General features: G+C 39.7%; 2 protein-coding genes across 2 annotated transcripts in view; one reads left to right on the top strand and one right to left on the bottom strand.

Annotated features, from left to right (window-relative positions):
• The first annotated feature begins 1145 nt into the window (after positions 1-1145).
• Positions 1146-19759, top strand: dbh (dopamine beta-hydroxylase (dopamine beta-monooxygenase)). Its single transcript, XM_032539037.1, has 12 exons — positions 1146-1826; positions 7194-7340; positions 8331-8588; positions 9077-9253; positions 10977-11079; positions 12578-12744; positions 12884-13027; positions 14644-14682; positions 15802-15861; positions 16086-16213; positions 16513-16672; positions 19033-19759. Exons 1-12 carry the CDS (start codon positions 1458-1460, stop codon positions 19144-19146), a joined length of 1866 nt encoding a protein of 621 aa, XP_032394928.1. The 5' UTR covers positions 1146-1457; the 3' UTR covers positions 19147-19759.
• A 491-nt stretch (positions 19760-20250) lies between these two features.
• Positions 20251-22587, bottom strand: part of sardh (sarcosine dehydrogenase) — a 45342-nt gene continuing 43005 nt past the window's right edge. The window contains exon 21 of the mRNA XM_032540328.1: positions 20251-22405. Within this exon, the coding sequence (XP_032396219.1) occupies positions 22277-22405 (129 nt within the window). The 3' untranslated portion in view covers positions 20251-22276. The remainder of the gene's footprint in view (positions 22406-22587) is intronic.

Genomic DNA, 22587 nt, shown 5'->3' on the forward strand with positions numbered 1-22587 from the left:
CAGTAAGATGAGAAGTTGAACCACTGGAGGTTAGCAAAAACTACATTTACAGAAGTGTAAAGTTAGTCTTTAAAGTGTAAACATCAAACATAATACTCTCAGAGAGGAACCAATTGGCTGTTTCTAAATCACTATCTTCCTTTGAATATCTTCTTGAAACTTATTTGTGTTGATACATGTCTTTGCTTCATGTCTTGTTTTCATTCCACCTGAAGTCTCCATCAACTGCTAGCACTCCTTTAAAGAGAGGGAATAAATTGTTATAATGTACAAATAAGCTGCTTTATTATCAGATACACTGTATATGGAGAATTCTATCAATAGACCCGACACTAACCCTTAATATTATACTGTGTATGTTTTTATGTTTTCCTTTTTATAACTTTATAAAAAACACAAATGTGCCTCTTGAACTTTACTTAATTCATATTTTATACAGTTCTTCCATCCATTGTGTTGTTTTGCTGTAACATATGATATTGTGTAGTGCCATGCTCCCTGACTATAATCCTTTCTATGCTCCATTGATTCTCAAATATGTGTAGACGATGGGGACAGGCCAACGAGCAATATTTTATTCTTTGAATCAATTAAAACCAATTTGTCCACTGTAACATGTTTATTTTCGCCAAATACAAACACACACTCAGACACAAGCACGCACGCTTTTGTCCAGGGGCTTTACTAACCTTTAAAACCAACCTTATAATGTGTCCCCCTTGCATTTGAAACCCATAATTGACAGTTTGATTAGGTCTTCTGTAGCCTGAGGCGGGGGCTTAAGGAAACGGCCTAATGCATTAATGCCTTGTTTACGCCTCCACAAGTGCTTTCTGCCCCCTAAATCCGCTTTGAATCAAATACACAACAAGTGAGGGGAGAGATATATTGTGTGGAATACTTTTTGTCAAGAAATGTACAAGAAAACAGAGTGGACAATAGAGTTTAGTTAGTCTAAGCAGATTGTCGTTGATAATGTCCATGGTTGAATTTGAATCAATTAGGGTCTGGCAGATGTGCAGAATCATGGTTGACCCCAGGGCTTAAAGGACACAATCTAATTTTACTCAACAAATGTAATACTATTAGGGTGGATAAAAACAGACAACTCACAAGGGAGGAGTCTCTTAAAAACCATTGAGGGGGATGAGACAGAGAGAGACAGAGCAGTTGTGCAAAAGGAAAGAGACAATACCCACAAGGACTTGTAAACAAGAGAAATTGAAAAGACTGGAAAGTTTAGTTTAAGTCTACTGTGGCCAGAAAGGAGAATAGAGCTGATGACGAGGCAAACAAAACTAGTGATTGTTTGAGTTTGAAGAGTTAGAGTTCTGACAGAATTACAGTATTGTAACTATAGCATCAGAGAAAAACTTTCTGAATTGAACTCCACATCAATTCTGTCAGAAGAGAATTCGCCAGTACGCTGACCCTGATTGAGACCCATCATTTAGGCAATGAGGATCTGCAATAAGAATCTTCGCCTTCAGGACGTCACCATCATGTACTTCACTGCCCTGGCTGCTCTAATGGTGATCTTGGTGGCTTCATATCAGGCGACCACCAAAGTTATTGATGTGTCCAGCCTTAAATCCAACCCCTCCGGTCCTCTCCCACCTCTCCCCATGCCCTTTCGTGTTCCCCTTGACCCACGCGGGAACCTCCAGCTGGCCTGGAACATCAGCTACGCCAACCAGGAGGTTTACATGGAGCTGAGGGTTGCAGAGCTCAAACACGGCGTGGTCTTAGGGATGTCTGACCGAGGGGAGCTTACCAACGCTGACCTGGTGGTGTTGTGGGACTCTGGAGCCAATAGCTACTTTGGGGTAAGTGGTAATGTGTGTATTATCTGTCTTTCAAATGATGGGGAGTTAAATCTATAAAACTTCAGAATGACACAAAAGGTTAGCCTCTAAAACGGTGTAGGTATCAAGCAGGTTTCTACACAAGGTCTAAAATCAAATCTTTTTACCCTCTTTCTCACTTTTTCTTCTGGTTGTTTTCTTTATGTTCACTTGTCAGGTTCATAAATGCACAGGGATTACATAAAAGTCCTCAAGGCATGGAGATTAAGATGTGTTAAATGCCTAATTTGTTATTGTACCACATACAAGCCTATTTAACAGATCCAATATTTGTTGTCCTGAAATTTCTTGATAAATGTTACAATAAAAACAATTTTCTTTTACATTTGCATTTTGCCCATACGGTTTATGCTGAAATATTAATGAGAACCTAAGCAAGATGAATACTAATTGCAGTTTGAAATGATCCAGTATCAGTTCTGATTTTTCTTCCTTGGACAAACCTTTTGTATCTACTTTATTGGTGGCACATTTTCACATTACATTTCATTTAGCTGAAGCTTTTATCTAAAGCGACTTCCAATAAGTGCATTTAACCATGATGGTACAAACTTGGAACAGCAGGAACCACATAGAAGTAGCCTACCTAGCTTATAAAAAGCCAAACTAAAAGTGCCAAATGTAAGTGAAAGATGCATGTTCAATTCCTTTTTATTTTTTTATTGTTTTTTATAACCATCACTAAGTACGTACTTTATTAACGTAAGAACTGAGACTGTATCTTGTTATTGGTTGATGAATGCATGATACATGGTACAGTCAGACCATGAAGACCATGAAAGCTTTGCCCTCTGGCTCAGCTTTTGTTTTGTCACAACGTTGTGGTAAATTGAATGTAATACCGCCCCGCTGCGTTGATTCTCCGGCAAATCTCCCGCTTCATTGTCCCCTCACTCGCAGACACCCGGAGTAAGCACTCCATCATTTTCCTGCTGAGAACCATGGCCTCGGATTTAAAGGTGATCATCCTCATACCAGCCGCTTCACACCCGGCTGCAAACCGATCCAGTGAGTGTGTCCTCCCCCACCATGACTACACCTTGATATCCTGTCTGTGTATATCAAAAACAGTACTTGTGACAAAGACGAGCCCTGCCGGAGGCCAACCCTCACCTGAAATGAGTCAGACTTAGTCTCGAGAACCGGGACACAGCTCTCGCTTTGGACGTGCAGGGATTGGATAGCCCTGAGATGGGAGACCCTCACCCCATAGTCCCGCAGCATCTCCAACAGTATCTCCCGACGGACCCGGTAATCTGCCTTCTCCAGATCCACAAAACACATGGAGACCGGATGGGCATACTCCCAGGCCCCCCTACGTTAATTTCACATAATTTTGAGGCATTTGGTCACTTCTCCAGTTTGAATGGGTTAGTGTCCTAAGTTCCCATTGGCTGCTGAGCAGTAGGGTTAAACCATTTCTGTAAGCCTGGGGAGGGGGTCGCCTACCACTATTTAACATGCAGAAGTAGCTGAATTGCTAGTGCCACATTGTTAATTACAGTAGTAGCTGCAGGTCCTCTTTCATTCCTGCAACGAGGTTGATGGCCTCAACATCTCCCAGGTCATTCCTGCCAAAGTGTAGGGACTGGAAAAAGAAAGGGAGAAGGCTCTTCCACCGCAGACCACCCCAGCCAAACCAATAGATGTAGACATCTTCAGTGCCAAGGTTGTTCCCCATGGTCTTATCTAGATGTCTCCAATGATCCAGACTGTTGCTGGATGGAAAAACACATTGTAATAGTGAGAGAAGTATATTTAAGCTATAGAGAAAAAAGGATAAATGAACAGCATACTTAATTACACAAAATTATTTGAAAATGCATAATTACCTCGGCTTAGGTGTACAAAACAAGTCTGATAAAAGTGTAACGTTGTACAATAGATAGCAAAAGAAAAGTACTTTAAAAAAATTGCTATTTCTTACTTCTGGGGCATTGGGTGGGTGAACATGCCATCGTGGCTCTCTGCACTCCTATTTCTGAAAGAAAGAGAAAGAATCATCAATTTCTATTTGAGCCCGTCATTGTTAAATATCTACGCACATTAGCATGTGACTGTACTTCATTAATTATCTAGCAGAATACACAGGAATCAACAACAGTCTATTGTTCTTTTGTGTAACTGTAACATAGTTAAATTAGCTTATTTTTGCTAACATTAGCTCTTAACAGCATGTCAAGGCTAAATGCGCCAACTACAGTGGTGTGAAAAAGTGTTCCTGTTCCTCATTTCCTGTTCCTTTGCATGTTTGTCACACTTAAGTGTTTCGGAACATCAAACCAATTTAAACAATAGTCAAGGACAACACAAGTAAACACAAAATGTAATTTGTAAATGGAGGTGTTTATAATTAAAGGTGAAAAAAAATCCAAACCATCATGGCCCTGTGTGAAAAAGTGATTGCCCCCCTTGTTAAAACATACTATAACTGTGGTTGTCCACACCTGAGTTCAATTTCTCTAGCCACACCCAGGCCTGATTATTGCCACACCTGTTCACAATCAAGGCATCACTTAAATAGGAGCTGCTTGACACAGTAAGGTCCACCAGAAGATCCTTAAAAGCTACACATCATGCCGAGACCCAAAGAAATTCAGGAACAATTGAGAAAAAGTAATTGAGATCTATCAGTCTGGAAAGGGTTATAAAGCCATTTCCAAAGCTTTGGGAATCCAGCGAACCACAGTGAAGCCATTATCCACAAATGGCGAAGACATGGAACAGTGGTGAACCTTCCCAGGAGTGGCCGGCCGCCCAAATTACCCTAAGAGCGCAGCGACGACTCATCCAAGAGGTCACAAAAGACCCCACAACAACGTCCAAAGAACTGCAGGCCTCACTTGCCTCAGTTAAGGTCAGCGTTCATGCCTCCACCATCAGGAAAAGACTGGGCAAAAATGGCCTGCATGGCAGAGTTCCAAGGAGAAAACCACTGCTGAGCAAAAAGAACATCAAAGCTCGTCTCAATTTTTCTACAACACATCTTGATGATCCCCAGACTTTGGGACAACATTCTGTGGACCGATGAGACAAAAGTGGAACTCTTTGGAAGGTGTGTGTCCAAGTATATCTGGCGTAGAAGGAACACTGCATTTCATAAAAAGAACATTATACCGACAGTAAAATATGGTGGTGGTAGTGTGATGGTCTGGGGCTGTTTTGCTGCTTCAGGACCTGGAAGACTTGCCGTGATAAAAGGAACTATGAATTCTGCTGTCTACCAAGAGATCCTGAAGGAGAATGTCCGACCATCTGTTCGTGTACTCAAGATGAGTGGGCCAAAATTCCTCCAGGATGCTGTAAAAGCCTCATTGCACGTTATCGCAAACGCTTGGTTGCAGTTGTTGCTGCTAAGGGTGGCCCAACCAGTTATTAGGTTTAGGGGGCAATCACTTTTTCACACAGGGCCATGATGGTTTGGATTTTTTTCACCTTTAATAATAAACACCTTCATTTACAAATTGCATTTTGTGTTTACTTGTGTTGTCCTTGACTATTGTTTAAATTGGTTTGATGTTCCGAAACACTTAAGTGTGACAAACATACAAAGGAACAGGAAATGAGGAAGGGGGCAAACACTTTTTCACACCACTGTATACCCTGATGGGGCAAACAGTAGCACAACATTATCGGTGCATTATGGTTATTACAGTTAACCAAACGTTATAAGAAAATTGGTTATACATGTGCTAATATTTAGCATTTGATAATGATAAGCATTAGCAATCCCCATTTATCATTTTGCTGACAATACGTTTAAATTAGGAAAATGTAAACTTTGATTTGCATAAAATTAACTTTAGCATGTTTTACCATAGCTAGCTAAGTGACAAGCTAATGTTACAGACAATTTACATGGTAACTTCAGATACATTTATTTTACAATGTGACTCCTCTTACATGTAATATAACTATGGGACAAAGAAACGGTGAAAACCTAGCGAAGCTAAATCTTACCTCGAATTTTGTAGGCTAGAATTTAGCAGCAGTTGCATCCAGATAGGCAGTGAAAGTGTGTATCTTAAAGTGAATAATAGACTGAAGCAGCATTGCCAACTGGAGGTTATAATTAATAAAGAAAAACGGAACATAAGCGAAATTCACCTGTACGCTTGTCAAGCAGGACATGGTGAAGATTGCAATTCCTCTCCTACTACACCTGTGAAACACCAACCTAAGAAGACAAGAGGTTACGTCACTCAGAGAGAAAACGCATCCCGGCCAAACCGACAACAAACCGTCTCTCTCTGAGCTGCAGAACACAGTTATTACAGTTGTCATTCAGAAGTTAAATGAAAGAGCAGGCCAAACTGATAAGACTGTCCACTACAACTGCCATAAAGAATAGACTTGAAAAGACAAAACATGGCTCTTAAAGAAACCTGCAAGCAGCTTCAGAAAAAGGTTACTGACATGGAACTGAAAGTCAACGAGGTCAACCGTTACAGCCGACGCCATAACCTCCGTCTTCACGGCGTTCCTGAAAAAGTGGATGACATTCAAACATGAGTCCAGGATATCGAGCAGTGCTACCAGTCACTATATACAAATATATATATTGTTGGAATTTAAAATGTTATATGTGCTTAAAACAGTGTGTGATTTGCATTTTACATTTAAGCTAAAAGCATTATTTCAGCATAAATGAAGACATATTGGTCATGCATTAAGTTTGTTGTTATAAGTATATAGTTTGTTGCATTAAGTTGTTTTGTTCAATAACATAAGATGTTCTGGTATATTCCGTTATAATCCAGCTCTCCTAAATGTGTTAGAAGCAGAATTGATTATTAGGGATGCTTCCTGAGTCTGGTTTCAGTCCCACTTTTACAGCCCACTGATCTTTTCCTGAACTGGGGGTCATAAACTTTCAGTCACATTCCAACTGAAAGATAACGAATAAGCACACACACACACCACTGTGGCCAAGAGACCCCACCCTTTGTAAATAAGACTAGGGTCCAAGATCCAGAGAGGCAGACAAATTTGGGGGAGAGCTGTGTTAGGTTGACTCTGTATTTGTCTCTAGGATATCCTATGTAATAAATGGATTCACACATCAACATCTGAGATTTTGACTACTAATTGAATGAACCCTGAGAATGGAGCAGGATTTAGCTCCAACAATATACATCTTTTTGAGGGTCTTTTACATGCTGTCTCAGCTAGCTAGTGGTTAGCCGAATTAGCTGTTAGCTAAACTAACATTAGCTTTTATTACCCATATCTAATCATGGCTATATGTAATTTGCTAATATCGATGTGCTCTTAAATATTTTGTTTCTCTTAAGTGTTTATTGGATTTTTTTGTGTCTTGTTCTTAAGGACGCGTGGAGCGACAGCGAGGGTCATGTTTCTTTGGACAGCCAACAAGACTATGAGTTGATAGAAGCCAAACACAATCCTGACGGATTCTACCTACTCTTCAAGAGACCGTTCAGTACCTGTGATCCCAGGGACTACCTCATAGAGGTGTGTGTAACTTAATTTCCACAGTCAATGAGTAAATGTCCAGGAAGCTGTGCGTCTAGTGTGCACTTATTAGAGAAATTACGTTTGGACTCTGTTTCTCATTTATATCCATGATCTTGAACGGTGTTGACATTGTTGACATGGCTGGGACTTGCTCTGCTTTTCTTGTGTCACATTCTTTATGAGCTGAGTAAACTGCCAACACACTCGTTTTTTCAACATGAATGGCTTCCTTATAACACTACTGCAGTGTTCTGCTGTCAGAAGTCTCTCATTGTTCTACTGTTTATCTTTCTGTCTTTTTATGTGTACCCAATTAAGCACCAAACTGCTCTAGTCTATATGAAAAGTACTATACAAATGTTTGACTAATGCAGGATCTTCTTTTGTACATTTATGTCACCACTCCATTCTACCTGAGCAAATGTAAAGGGGGAGCACACTTTATATGTTGCAAATAGCCTCAAGCCAAACCAATGTCTGTCAATAATGAACAGGTGGTGAGAAGATAGCATGTTAGGAAGGCAGGAAAGATGGTGTTTAAGTGTGTAACCTGACGGTGTATTTGCACTGTACCTGTTAGTTTATGAATGTGTGTGTGGGAGGGTGTCTGTGTCTGCAGTTTGGGATATTTTCATTGCTGTCTTTAGTGCATATAAAAAAAGCAATGAGAATGATTATCATGGAGAGCTCATGGTTTCAAGTGTGGACATAAAATCCTCAGACAGTTGGACTGATTTGGCACAATTTCCACTGTAACATTTATTATAATATTATGGTTTCCATGGTGCTGCATCAGACCTCTAAAATTGAAGACACAAAATGAAACATCATCACCATGACAACAAAATGAAAAGTTGCCTTCATAGGGCTTTTCAGCCAAATAATAATCCTCAGGGAATGTTCATTTGAAAAACACATCCCTTCTGTCTGTGTTCTGCTTTGTAACCACCAAACTTTATTTTTTAAATTAATTTTGTGATTGGTAAGGAAGGAACTGTGCACATCATCTATGGATTTTTGGATAAACCACTTGCCTCGCTGGAGCAGCTGAATTTGTCCCGGATCCACATGGGAGTACAGAGAGTGCTGATGCTGCGCCCCGACACGCCGTCACCCACCCTGCCTCCAGATGTGCAGACGCTGGATGTCGTGGCTCCAAATGTCATCATCCCAAATCAAGAGACAACCTACTGGTGCTTCATACAGAAGCTGCCTGAAAATCTGCCCAAGAACCACATTGTTATGGTAAAAATGCCTCCGAAAATAGAAACACTTAACATACCATAGAGTTTTACACACAGTAGAGTGGGTGTTTTGGGTGGAGAGATTAAGCGCAGTCAGTCAGTCAGTCAGTCAGTCATTCAGTCATTATTATCGCTCCTTGTTTACCAGCTTGGCCTAACAAAACAAGAGAGGCATAGTCATGGTTAGAAAGAACAAAAGAAACACACATCACCTCACATTCTTATTCCTTTCTCACAGAAATATGAACAGGTGGGGTATAAAAACAGAGTATTATGACATATGAAAGCTATTGTTGCATAGAATTTATGTTTGTATATATAATGTTTGAAAATTTATTTTAGACATGATCGAACTTCAGAGATTGTTTTTCTGACACTTTTCTAAGGTAAAGGTGTTACCAAAACATGAAGCAGAAAAACACAAAAACAACAACATGACTCACTTTTTGTCTTGTTTCTTTTTTCCATCTCCCTCTCTGTTCCTGTCAGTATGAGTCAGTGATAACTCCAGGTAACGAGGCCATTGTGCATCACATAGAAGTGTTCGAATGTTCCCCGGATGTCAGCTACATTCCAGAGTATAGCGGCTCTTGTGATGACAAGATGAAGCCAGGCAAGCTCAACTTCTGTCGCCATGTGCTTGCTGCATGGGCTATGGGTGCTGAGGTATGATGGGAATCAGACACCCACACACATGCTCTTACTTCTGTCCTTATAGGCACTTCCCACTGACTATATTCATCCACCATTCCCAAGAATAAAAGAAAACAGTACTGCAAACATATCCTCGCCCCTTAACCTGCATGTAACTTTTTTAATTCAAATAAATATAAGTCCTAACTTTAAAACTGCCCCTTGAAGATAGATAAAGCAGGAGAGTGTTTAATACACATAAAAGGTGTCCATTTGAAAAAGAGTGCTTGATTTTGGTCCTGTCCTTATACCTTTTATAACAGATAAACAAAAACTCCCACACAAGTAATATTGAAACATAGAACTGCAAGCAGAAAACCTTGTAAAGATGATTCGACATACACACACAGATCCATTAAGAGCTTGGAGGCAGTCAACTCAAACACAAATGAAAGCCATATACTGTATTTAAATATGTCGCTTAGAAAGACCCTAACACTGAAAAGGTTTTAGCATGGCTGATATTCTCATTCAACCAATTACAAACTGTAACATAAAATTGGTTGATAGTCCCAAAATCCACCAAAAACTATCACCTGACTCAGAACTTCTTACTTTGTAGTCAACTCTACAAAGTGTTTAGGCCTCTTTTAGCTTATTTTAACCTTCACTCTCATGAGTGTTGTTTCTAGCTAAATGATTGACCCACTGTACGCTACCTGCAGCACCAAACAGCAGACAGACAAGTTAAGCAACTAGCTTGATTGTGATCATAGTGGAGCATTTAGAAACTAAAGAGACAGAGAATTCCCTGTAGGTGTTGGCGGATACCAAATCAAAGCTAAAAGGAGAGTAAAAAGTGGAAGAGCAGTCCTCAGGTGGCCAGAAACACGACTCCAAATGAATGCTAATGTTAGTCCGCAACTGCTGTAGGCAACTGTTTGCTAACATTGTTATAAGGTGATATGTCAACATTGACTTACTGCTTGTTCTGCTGGCAACTGGCACTGCATTAGAAGGGAAATGTGTCCTTGCAAAAACACAAAATAAGAGAGAAAGAGAAAAACAGAGCGGGAGAAGTTTGAAAGAGGAGAGAAAAAATAATGTAGGACATAGTCAGAAAGCAAGTCTAAGGATGTTACAAGATCAAATCAAACAGTTCTCGCTTCCATTCCAAACTGTGTGTATCAGCAGAAGTGGCTGAAGGTGGTCTAAAATAGGTTAAGATACATGATGAAGTAAGATTAAATAAAGTTTCCTTAATATAAGCATGGAGGTTTGACGCCCATGGGCTCAGCGGTGATTTTAGCGTTGAAATACATTTTTGCCACAATAAGCAGAATAGTTCTGAATCCAAGGAGTTGAAGGAAGACGAAAAAAATATTCTTCCCATGTTCAACCAGCCTCTCAGAGGGTGCATCCATGTGATAATACAACTTTCTACTCTTTGTGTATGAATGATCAAAAAACATTGTTTTAACCAGCTCACAGATCCCTCAAAAGACTTAAGACATTTGAAGGTTCTCAACAAAGGAACACACTTGATGCAAAGGCTAAACTTCCTCGTTTGAATCAACAGCTCTAAATAATCTGGACTCTGTGTAGAAGAGTCGTTGCTATGACTTAAAAGCAGCTGCATAAATTGAAGGAATAATGACTCATTGTCTTTGTGTGTGTGTGTGTGTGTGTGTGTGTGTGTGTGTGTGTGTGTGTGTGTGTGTGTGTGTGTGTGTGTGTGTGTGTATATGTTTTGCAGGGTTTTTACTATCCTCCTGATGCAGGGCTGCCTATAGGTGGACCAGGTTCCTCGAGGTTCCTTCGTCTGGAGGTCCATTACCACAACCCTCTCCTTATATCTGGTACATACAGTACTCGCGCATATGCTGTGACACATGCACTTTTTACACACGCACGCGCACCCCCCCCCCCTTATCCTGATCTGAAACGATGCAAAGAGAAAAGCACACAAACCCCGCAAAAGAAGCAATGCAAAAACAAAAGGCTGATGCAAACAAAAAAAGCGCTGCAAGTGCTGCAGGCCTCTAGAGGGAGCGCTAAGTGGAACAGCTGATTGTCAACCACGGGCAGAGAATGTTCTGCCTTTTTATTAGAGTCGGGTATGGCTGCAGCCTGGAGATCTCCCGTCCATAGACTGTATATTCAATTAATATTATTATTAATATAATATATAATTTATTAATAATATACAGTCTATGCTCCCATCTCATGAAATTCCCGGTTGGTGCCATCCGTGAGCTTTGAGTTTTCAAAATAAAAGCTTGCGTCTGGTCCGCTATGTCTTCGTACTTCAGCGTTTTGGATGTAGAGCAACTTACTGCTTGAATAGCAAGATGGCGACGAGGGGAAAATAACTGCTTTTTTAAACTTTTCTTTTTGGTTTACCTGATCAAAACCGGAATATAACAAAGCCCTACAAAGGGAAAGGCTTAAGGTTAAACCACAAGCCCTTTCATTACAACCACAACATCATTAAACTGTAAAGTATTTCACTTACTTTTTCGTGAAATCGTGAAGCTGCGTAGCGTGGACCGGTCCTGGAAGACAGGACTTGAATTGGTCACCTTAGAGCGGAGGCCTTCCCACTCCTGGCGTGGGGGTGTAACGGTTCGGAGCCACTTGATAGAAATGAAAGAAGTGAATTTTCTTAGTTGTAAAAAATTGTTCTATTGGTAGATTCTTGTTTTAAGTAAATTCACTAATACAGTTAAAAAACCGAAATCAACCATAAAAGTATTGTTTTAAGCTAAATTGATATCAGCCTTAAAATGAATAGATTTTTGAGTGAATCTAAATTAAGTGACTGCAAACCTTTATGCTTCAAAAACTGAGAACAACCAAAAACAGCCAAATGGGAAAGTTGTGTGGAGAGAGAGAACGTTACAGTTGGTTGGTTCTCTTAACATTTAGGGAAAGTTATAACCCGAAGGGAACGTTTTCTAAACGTTAGTTCTTGGTTTGGTTCGAACTAACCTTTAGAGAACCATAAACTAACGTTCCCTAAACGTTCTGTGTTAATGGGGTGGATCTCCACAATCCTACCTACAGCACCTTTAAGAGTTGTTTTCTTTTACAATTGTGTGCTTGATTTTTATCTCTTTCTTCAAACCTTTCCTGCAGTTTAACAGAGACAGAGTGAAGGCTTTGCATCAACTTCACACCAATAATCAAGCCCGAATGAAAGCAACACTGGTGTGATCTTGTGCTGAATTATTTGCAATATATTCCTTAGAAAGAGGGCTAGTAAAGCAAAATAATTCTGGTTGGTATTTTAAAATTTTAAAACTAGTAAACTGATTGCATGTTACATTGTAATATTCCATAATATTCTTCACCCAGGCCGTCCTGACTCATCAGGGATACGGTTGCATTACACCCCAAGTTTGAGGCGGTACGATGCAGGGATCATGGAGCTGGGCCTCGTTTACACCCCTATCATGGCTATCCCGCCCAAGCAACACACCTTCTACCTCAGTGGATATTGCACCTCCAAGTGCACCCAAACTGTATGTATAAAATATAAAGAAAGAATGCTGGGACAATATCCCAGCTGCCATGCATATAATGAAGTTTTGGTCCCTAAAGCACAAAAATCTCAGTTGGAGCTTGACCCCAAAAAAGTATTTTTCTGACATGTCTATCTAGGCTTTGCCTCCAGGAGGAATTCATATATTTGCGTCTCAGCTGCACACCCACCTGGCGGGGCGTGGGGTGAGGACAGTTTTGGTGAGGGGAGGCAAAGAGCTGGAGGTGGTACAGGAAGACCAGCACTTCAGTACACACTACCAGGTGAGCAACAGAAGGGCTCAGTTTGCCAGAGGAACAAAGTTCAACTTCTGTGCATCTTGTATTTGATTGGATGAAAGTGAGTTCTATTTCGTACAGGGTTTGCCCTCTAAGAGCTGTCGCTATTGGGTAACCCCTTCGTGCATGCTCAGTCGTGAAGATTCCTTTTGCGCCCTTGTGATTTAATCATTATGGCTCCTTCCCCGGTGAGGGCTGCGCTCCACACAATGGAGGCCATGCAGCACCTACAGACACTGGGATTTGCCATAAACAAAGAGCTTGCTGTCCCCTCACAGATAATAATTTATCTGGCCATGGACATTGACTCAACCACGATGAGTACAGCCAAATCCATCATCTACACCGAAAGTTTTAACAACCCTTTTGTTGGGCGAGGGAATTTCCCATAGTCTCATCGACTTGCCCGGTGCGCACGTTATTTTAGTATGTTTTACGCACAACAAACATCAGACGGACACAGCAGCTGTTCGTTCACAAACAGGGAACGCTCACAGGGTGCCGTTCTTTTATTTTCAGCGGTGGATGAATACAGTGGCGCGCTAGTGTATATCTCAACAAACAAGAACTGTAAGCAGTTGTGACATTGTCCATGTTCATTGTAATGAAGGAAAACATTCAACAACTTTGATCTATAAAATGCAGTCACAGAGAAGTCATGAATAAATTCAGGAAAGATTCACTCTACACACTCTTGCTGCACGGAGGCCATCAATTCCCCCCCCCCCCCCCCCCCCCGGAACATCATTAACACTTCAGTTGATAACAGTCAACACAATGGCATCCTGCTGGCCATTACAGAATAATTGCTATCCACAAGACAGCAGAATAAATAACTTCTTGACCAACAACTACACATCAAAACTGACAAACAACAACATTAACTTTGATGAGAGACAGCAGACAATATCTGTTGTGTTTATCTTCATTGACAATATCCCGGGGTAGGGGTATGTACAACACACACACACACCACACACACACACACACACACACACCACACACACACACACACACACACACACACACACACACACACACACACACACCACACACACACACACACACACACAAACAAACATCTGCTAGACTGCCTGATAAAATCTCCATCTGCTGTTGATGTCAAACTAATCTGACTGTACCTGTGTGGCGGTGTTGTCTTCAAAGCCGGCAGCCTAATTATAGCCATATGAAGAGTTTATTAAACCATTCTCAGTCAAGCTACAAATTTTCCCACACAACACAGCTAATAATTACAAAAGCTGCCATCAAGGAAATCATCATAAGCAACCAGTGTTTGATCTTGCGGTTTGAAAATAGATCTACTGTATACTACAAAGTGTCCAATTATGCCCCAAATTAAGATGATAGATAGGTAACAAAGAATTATATTATGATTATTGAAATCTTTAAAAGAACTTCTGTCCCCTAACGCACAAAGATCATTGTCAGTGAAACCATTACTCATCATTCATAATCACATTACAGATTACATGTCATATTATTAGGTTTAAGGTTTTTAAAAACAGAAATCCAAAAATGAATGCCAGGTGGACTTTCCCTTTAATATGCTGTATTTGTTTGCGTGTTCTTTCTTATAGACAATCCGAGTTCTAAGGAAAATGGCAAATGTTTTACCCGTGAGTATACATTTTATCACTACACCTGCATTTGAAAAAGATAGTGACTATATTATATATTTTAGTTATCCACTGTGCATATTTTACAAATCAGACAAGAAATGGAATTTTACTATTCTGCAAACTTCTACTAAGTGATGCAAGTCATTTATATAGCGCCTTTCATAAAACTCAACCATGCTTTATAGCAGTACAGGGAGACAAAAAGATAATAGTAGGCTAACACAAACACGGACTGAAAAGAAATCAAAATTTGGCTCTAAATGGAAGGGGGACGTCATTTCATGTAGGCTACTGACATACAACCACGTCTCGCATGGTAAAGCTATTTTATGAATGAAGTAAACATTATGTATAGGCCTACCTGTCTAGGAGGAAGAGGGTCAATTCAGGGTCGATTTTGAATCCTTTACAATCCTGTAAATGTCACCATCTGTTGCATGTTGACTTGGGTTTTTGCCCTTTAGTCTGTCACTCTCCCTTTTAGCTTTTATGTTCTTTGTTAAATTTCCTTTTTTGTTGTGATCGTCTTGCCCCAGTATCAGCTATAACTACAGCAGATAACTTCTACAATATAATTAAAATACTATAAGGCCTATATAAAGAAATCTACCTTTTACCTGGATTCCATAACACAGGCTTTTCCGGTGTTACGCCAAAATCTGGGACCCATCCGAATGTGTGACTGTAGACTACTTGCCGTAAACCGTGTTGTCACTTTGTGGGAAAAATCTAAACCCAGGAAAAGGCATGAATAAAAACTATAAGAAAACAGCGGGGGGGGGGGGGGGGGGGGGGGTTTTCACCGTCTTGTTTGTCGTTACTAGTCATTTGTGATCATCAGATGAACAAGTAAAGTTTTAGAAACATTTAAAGTTCCTCATAGTTATTAGAATGGAGTGGAAATGGGGACAGGCTGTAAAATTGGTTCTGTAATAAAAAGTTCTCAGGAGACAGATGAGACAAAACCGTAACAGCTTAGCTCCACAAAGCAAAATAACTGGCCACTGGCTCTCTTAAATAACTCATGTTCTGTCAGTAACCTTAAATAATCTTCAATCCTCTTTGTTTAACATAAAATATGGTGAACTGCTGGTGTGTTTGTTCTTGATCCTGCAGGGTGACGCCCTTATAACAAAATGTACTTATAACACAGAAGATAGGAGCATGCCTACAGTGGTGAGCAGCACAGTATTATTATATTGCTAAAGTTTACCTTGAACACTGTTAACAGCAATGGAATAAATATCTTGAGTAATGCCTGCTCTAATCTCTCTCCCCCCTCCATCTTCCTCCTTCATTCTCATAATCCTTCCATCTCTCACTCTTTAATACCTACATTTGTTCTTTGTACTATATCTACAAATTATTCCATCTCCATCCAAATCTCTCTCTGTCCTCAGGGAGGTTTTGGCATTATGGAAGAAATGTGTGTTAACTACATTCACTACTACCCTCAAACTAAGCTGGAGCTGTGCAAGAGCCACGTTGACCCAGGATACCTGCAGAAATACTTTAACTTCATTAACAGGTAGCACACGCACAATCCATCTCTCCCTCTCAAATCGTTTATTTTCCTTGTGTCCTTTATTCTTTTTCATTTTGCATTTTCCTATCCATCTTCCTGGTGTGACTAAGCCATTTTTGCTTTCAGCATTCCCCCTTTCCCCCTTTGTCCTTCCCTCCCAGGATCCAGTTCAGTGAAACTGTGTTCTCCCAAAGCCAATTCTACCGTTTTTTTCAATCTCTTTCTCCTTTCTCAATCTGCCTCCCTTTCATCGACTTTCCTTCAACCTCTCTCTCTGTCCCACCATCCTGCTCTTCTTTAAGGTTCCACGGAAATGACCAGTGTGTGTGTGGTGAGGTGGGTGTGACGGAGCAGTATTCTCAACTACAGTGGGACACATTCAGCAGAGAAGTGCTGGACTCCCTTTATAATACAGCCCCCATCTCCATGCACTGCAACCAGTCGACTGCACACCTCTTTCCTGTAAGCCACCAATCTCTGTCTCACACACACACACACACACACACACACACACACACACACACACACACACACACACACACACACACACTCGACTCCCAAGCAACCAAATACACCAGTTCAAAGGCAGACATCAGTTGGACAGAACAAACAGATCAGCTGGATGGACAGCTCGTTAACGTTGAATTTAACACGCACATACACACAGAGGATCAGCGCAAATAAATCAGTTACAGTTCAAAAATGTAAGTTTTTTTATCAGAAAAAAGCTTCCTCCTTCATGTGTAACATCAGTTGTGCAAGTGCAAACCAGGAAACAAATTCCAGTAGTGTTTGTGTAAAAAAATCAAGAGCAAATCTTAGAGTATAGGTAACATAAAGTAAGCTAATCTAGGTTTGGGAACACCCTGCTAGATCTCGTACACAGATGCTGTCAACCAAATTAATTTTCATTCATTTCATTAACTTCAACTACAAAACTGGCATCGTTCCATTATGTGTTCCTTTAATGGTGCCACCACGGGAAGGCAGTTGAAAGACTTTGGCTACAACTGCTTTCAAGATGTTTGTGAAATAATCTCAAAGTAACTCAGCAGCCAAACGTTAGTCAGGCTCTTACAGTGTTAGTCTTTGTAGTGTTGATAATCCATATAAAGGGCAAAAGAAAACTTAGCAAGAAAGGATGAGGGGTGCACCAAATATAGGCAGCAGCTCTTGCAAAAACAAATCAAGTTTTATTAACAAAAGTGGTGAGGAAGAAAAACTTGTGGATGCAACAAAGACAATTGAACGCCACAGCCCTCCCTCTCAACCTCTCCAAACTGCAATCCACTATCTGCTCAGGCAAACAGGGCGAGCGTTCAAATAATATGCAAGAGAACACAGAACATAATCGCTAACATTTGAAATGAGCAAGAAACACTCAAGCTTAAACAATTTTACCCTTCCTGCCATCAGTTGACATATTGTCAAATCAATCACCGACTGCTTAGAGGACCTAATGATGTACACGTGTTTTCACCTTCACTGAATGAGGAGGGGTTGGAAATCCCATTTTTGCTATTCAGGATCAGGTTATCCGTCTTACTTTTATGGCGGTTTTTCAAAGCAACATTGGACTGGATCACCTTGGTCCAGATACACAGTTTTCAAGATGACCAAATACGGATTACCAGTGCTTTAAATAGGACAACACATCACAATGTGGGCTACCAGCTATGTAAAGAACAGCTAGAAGAGCCAACACGGGGTCACTGTAAGTGGTTCTTATTTTGAGACAAAACACAAAAATAACAAACATCCACTTCCATTCATAATTTCCTTTATGACCCCTCATCTGAGCCACAACAAATAAATAACAAATATATATTAACAAATGCATTGTGTATATTTAGAAAATGTCTAAAAAAAAAAAAAAGGGCTAAAAGTCCAATAGTAAACAAAATAAAGAATGTTCAGGGTTCTTCTTCATCTAAGGAGGAGAGTAAAGAAATTATTTTTGACTGGATCAATTCTGATGATTGTATCTTTGAAATTAATATACGGTGATGAATGACAGAAAAATAGAATATATTATTTTGGTATGTTATTGAAATCTGTTTGGTGGATTGTTTCATGGGGACAAAATCATTTTTATTTGATTTTTACTTTACTATGCTGAATAGCTTAATTGGTTGCCTATATCTACTTAATCACTGTTACACCGGTTACATGAGTCAAGTGCAAAAAGTATATACACTAAATGATACAAATGTATTATTTGACCAATTTTGAAGTTTTACTACATTTTCTTCCTGGAATCCACCTTGAAATCCTACCCCGTTTTTTTGGGATCAAAGTTATCCAAATCCTACTGACAAGTTTTGAACAACACAAACTGAAGGTTTGATCCACATTAAAACTAGGATTGGATTCCATGATCTAATCTGATTTCAGATTTCTTCTTTCCCTTTTGAACAACCCATTTTCAAGATCTGATCCAATCCGATAACCAAAATCCGATTAGGTTACCTTTGAACGACGGGCCCAATATGATCAGCTTTGACCTCACAAACAGGAAGAAATTGACAAATTACTGTAAGTGACAAAGTACTGAAATTAATAATTTCACAAAAAAAAGACACTGCTTATGTTGGGGAACTGGATGTTGCGAAAAGATTGGGAAGCAGCCTTTTCACAGTGCTAAAGCTATGTGCCATAAAAATACACTCAAGACCACAAAGAAACAGCCTTAAATGTATTTTTGATGACCGGCTGGATATATTGTACAGTAAGCGTGCAGTTACCTTATAAAACCTGTGGTCTAAATAGATACTACCAGTGTTCGTTTGCTTGTCGCCAACATAATACATCTGTTTCTACAGGGAGAGTGGGACAAACAGCCTGTACCAATGGTTACTTCCATCCTTGAAAAACCTCGCTACCCCTGTGAGGGAGGAGCACTTCCCACCAGCCGCCCCCTTACACCCCCGATCTGAGCCACGGGGCATCATCACGTCCCCTCTCCTCTACAGCCCGACGAGAGGGGACCTAACCTGGGGAAAGTTAAAGAAGCGCCTGTTACTTTGCAGAATTTACCCTGGTTTCATCTGTTTGGGGATAGATGGCATCCTCAGGATTTCCTGAGCCCCACCGAAATGATATGTCTACAGTATATTCAGTTTCTGTGGTATTATTGGTACACATAATTAATGATAATCCTATTCATATTTATTGTTTTAAAGCATTTAACATTAAAAGTGGGATTGAAATTTAAAACAAAAGTGTGATAAACTAATTGGTGCTGGGGACAAACATTTTAAATACTTTAAAAGTAAATTATGATTTTACTACTATAAATAAAATAAATTTAATTTTCATTCATCATTTTTATATTTTAACATTGTTATTTTCCAATCTTTTTCACTACATGTGTGCCTTCACATTATATTTTGTGTATTAAATAATAAATGACACAAAACATTGGCAGTTAAACAGGAATTTATTAAGACACAAATTGCAGATGAAATTCGTCTGATTTTTGACATTTGAACTGGTAAAACAACTCTCTTAAGACATTTTGCATTTAAGAATCAACCTCCCCTGCTTTCTATCATGATGCCTTCTACTACTTTAACACTTCTTTTGGCTGTGTGTGTGTGGCTGTGTGGCTGTGTGGCTGGCTGTGTGTGGCTGTGTGTGGCTGGCTGTGTGTGGCTGTGTGTGGCTGTGTGTGGCTGTGTGTGGCTGTGTGTGGCTGTGTGTGTGTGTGTGTGGGTGTGTGTGTGTGTGTGTGTGTGTGTGTGTGTGTGTGTGTTAAACTTTGGGTTTCGTTTAGCCAGAATTGTGATTGTGTGTGATTGTGTGATTGTGTGTGTGTGTGTGTGTGTGTGTGTGTGTGTGGTGTGTGGTGTGTGTGTGTGTGTGTGTGTGTGTGGTGTGTGTGTGTGTCGGTATATGTACACAGGAGGAATATAATTAAATTCTATGTTAAGTGTCAAAACAAGAAAGGCACTTTGTTGTTAGATTGATACATCTAACATAATTATTACTGTTATCAAAAATCAGTTATCAAGGTATACTAAACTGGTGACTTCTCTTTTTGCCGTTTATCGGCCCATTCAGAACAAATAAAGCAATCTGCTGATTTTCTGCAGGGTTGTATGACGGTGTGGGATTGTCAGTGATCTGGCCAGACTTTTTGCACCCCCCCTATTCAAAATTAATTGACAGACCTCCGTTTTGCTGCACCGTCTGACTGCCGATGCAGACTTACGTCACAGTTTTTCTTTGAAGACATTTTCATTTTAACAACCATGAGTTGTCAACAACAAAAACAGGAGCTGCCTAGCTAGCAAACATTAGCAGTTTTAGTTTATACACACACATTCTATGAATTCTTAATGACTCAGTAAACTGTCAAATTAAGACCTGTCCCAAGGAACCTATAGGTACTTGGCTAGTTGATTCATTATAATTTAAATTTTAATTACACAATTAGTACAATACAGTCCTGCCATACTCACTCCTGAACTAAGTTCAGATTTTGAATTGAAAGTAAGATGTTAGAGACCAAGGTGTTAATGTGCTATTGCAGAATGCCTCCTGCAGATGGGTCACAGTAAAAGTACTCCATTATGCCCCCTGCTTCACCTTAGCGTGAAGCAGATGTAAATTATACGTAAGTTCAACAGCAAAACAACAATTCGTGAGAGCTCTTAAGAATGCCTGAAAAGGCAGCAGCTCTCTTTGCTACATTTAAAACATTACCACCATACCTATAATCACGGTAATAAATAGTCATTAGGTTCCCGGGTATGCTGCTAGTTCTTTAAAAAAAATAGATTAAGATTTCCTGAGTTATCTTCTAGTGCTATAGCCATTCTGAATTAGCTGGACGGTTGATTGTTTGAAAAGAGCAAAGATTGTTCAGTTAAGTTTCTATTTCTAAAACCAAACATTGATAAAGATTCTGCTGTTATTTGAGAACTTAAGATCAATCCAGGAAACGCAGAGTTATTCAAAGTTAGCTGGATCAGAAATTAGTCTTTTTCCCTTTACCCAGTGTAAACTGTACTGGTAAAATATATTTGATTACTGGAAATAATAAGATCAATTTGTCTCCATAGTGATACATGAGATAATTCACAAGAGAACAATGTCACTATAAAATTGCAGATATAATCTTATGTATTAAATTGAAATATAAAATGGTCATATTAAAGATGCACAGTATTTCACAGAGAGATTTAGAGCTAAACAGCTGCACCTACATGTAAAATAATCAGTTGCACCTAGGTTTGCAAAGTGTGGAAAGATTTACAGAATTTACAAAATATCCTAAGGAAGTAAAGCTCGGGAATATTTGGAATGTTAATATGAAAATATTAACTTTTAATATTGAACCTTTTTGGGAGAAAAATACACAAAAAATAATACTAGGTCTTATGGCATGTGAACAGTATAGCCATTTGATCAAATTGTAACCTTTCACTGCATTTAGCTTCATCAACATCACAGGTACAGATAATAAGCATCCCATTAAATGAGAATTAAAAGTAAAGTACAATTACAACTCTCTGCATGCACAGTGCATTCTCCCATCACATGTGCAGTCCACGCTGCTACACTGTCTGAGCTCAAGGACTACATGCTTTAATGTAAGCTTTGATAACATTAATGGGGTAAATACATTATTCATATTTTAGTTAACTGGCAGATAGTAGCCTTAAAGCAAAGTACACTTTGGTAACTTGGTAACACCTTCTGCTAGTGTTTGCTAGCTAGCTGTTACCATGTGGGAAGTACTGTAGTTTGATTGAGCATGCTAATTCAGTAGTTTTCATGAATTTATTTAAATTCATTTTTCATTGCAAAACATTTCTTTTAAATTAGTAAGTTATAAATTCGTGGGCTGGTACACAGCTCAAATTGTCTGCCAGCAGCAAGCCACACCACCTTTGAGTGATCCAATCAAATACAAGAAACCTAAATTAAAGTCCCTTTTCCCTAATCAATGGATTATGTCTGCTTATGATATGATGAAAGGATGCTTAAATTCTAGTTGTTGCTCTCTCAGCCTCATTCTCTGACCAGTGTGTTTTCTTCAGTTTCCACGTGTGGTCCTTCTCAAGCATAGATGCCCTTGATGCGTTTATTCTCAGGGTCAAATGGAGATTTGAGGTGGGCCTTGGCTGCATAAGTCACTCCCATCCTCTCCAGGGTAAACTCCCCGCGCTTTATGAAATCTGCACTCACCTGGGAAAAAAAGGAAGAGAGATCAGAGCATGAAAAGGAGAGAGTGGAGATTGAAAATGAGAGGAGCAATTAATGCACACTTCTTGTGAAAATAGTGTTCCCAGCTGAGAGAGCACTCCAGAATGTCACGAAACGCTGAAAGCAATCCAGTCACTCATGACTCAATGTCAGCTCCTTTGTAA

This window comes from Etheostoma spectabile, chromosome 16, assembly GCF_008692095.1.
Source record: "Etheostoma spectabile isolate EspeVRDwgs_2016 chromosome 16, UIUC_Espe_1.0, whole genome shotgun sequence".
Taxonomy (NCBI): domain Eukaryota; kingdom Metazoa; phylum Chordata; class Actinopteri; order Perciformes; family Percidae; genus Etheostoma; species Etheostoma spectabile.

Coding starts and splice junctions, on each gene's coding strand:
- dbh (XM_032539037.1), top strand. CDS start 1,458: ATGAGGATCTGCAATAAGAATCTTCGCCTTCAGGACGTCACCATCATG. Junction 8,589..9,076: donor CCAAGAACCACATTGTTATG/GTAAAAATGCCT, acceptor TGTTCCTGTCAG/TATGAGTCAGTGATAACTCC. Junction 16,214..16,512: donor TACTTTAACTTCATTAACAG/GTAGCACACGCA, acceptor CTCTTCTTTAAG/GTTCCACGGAAATGACCAGT.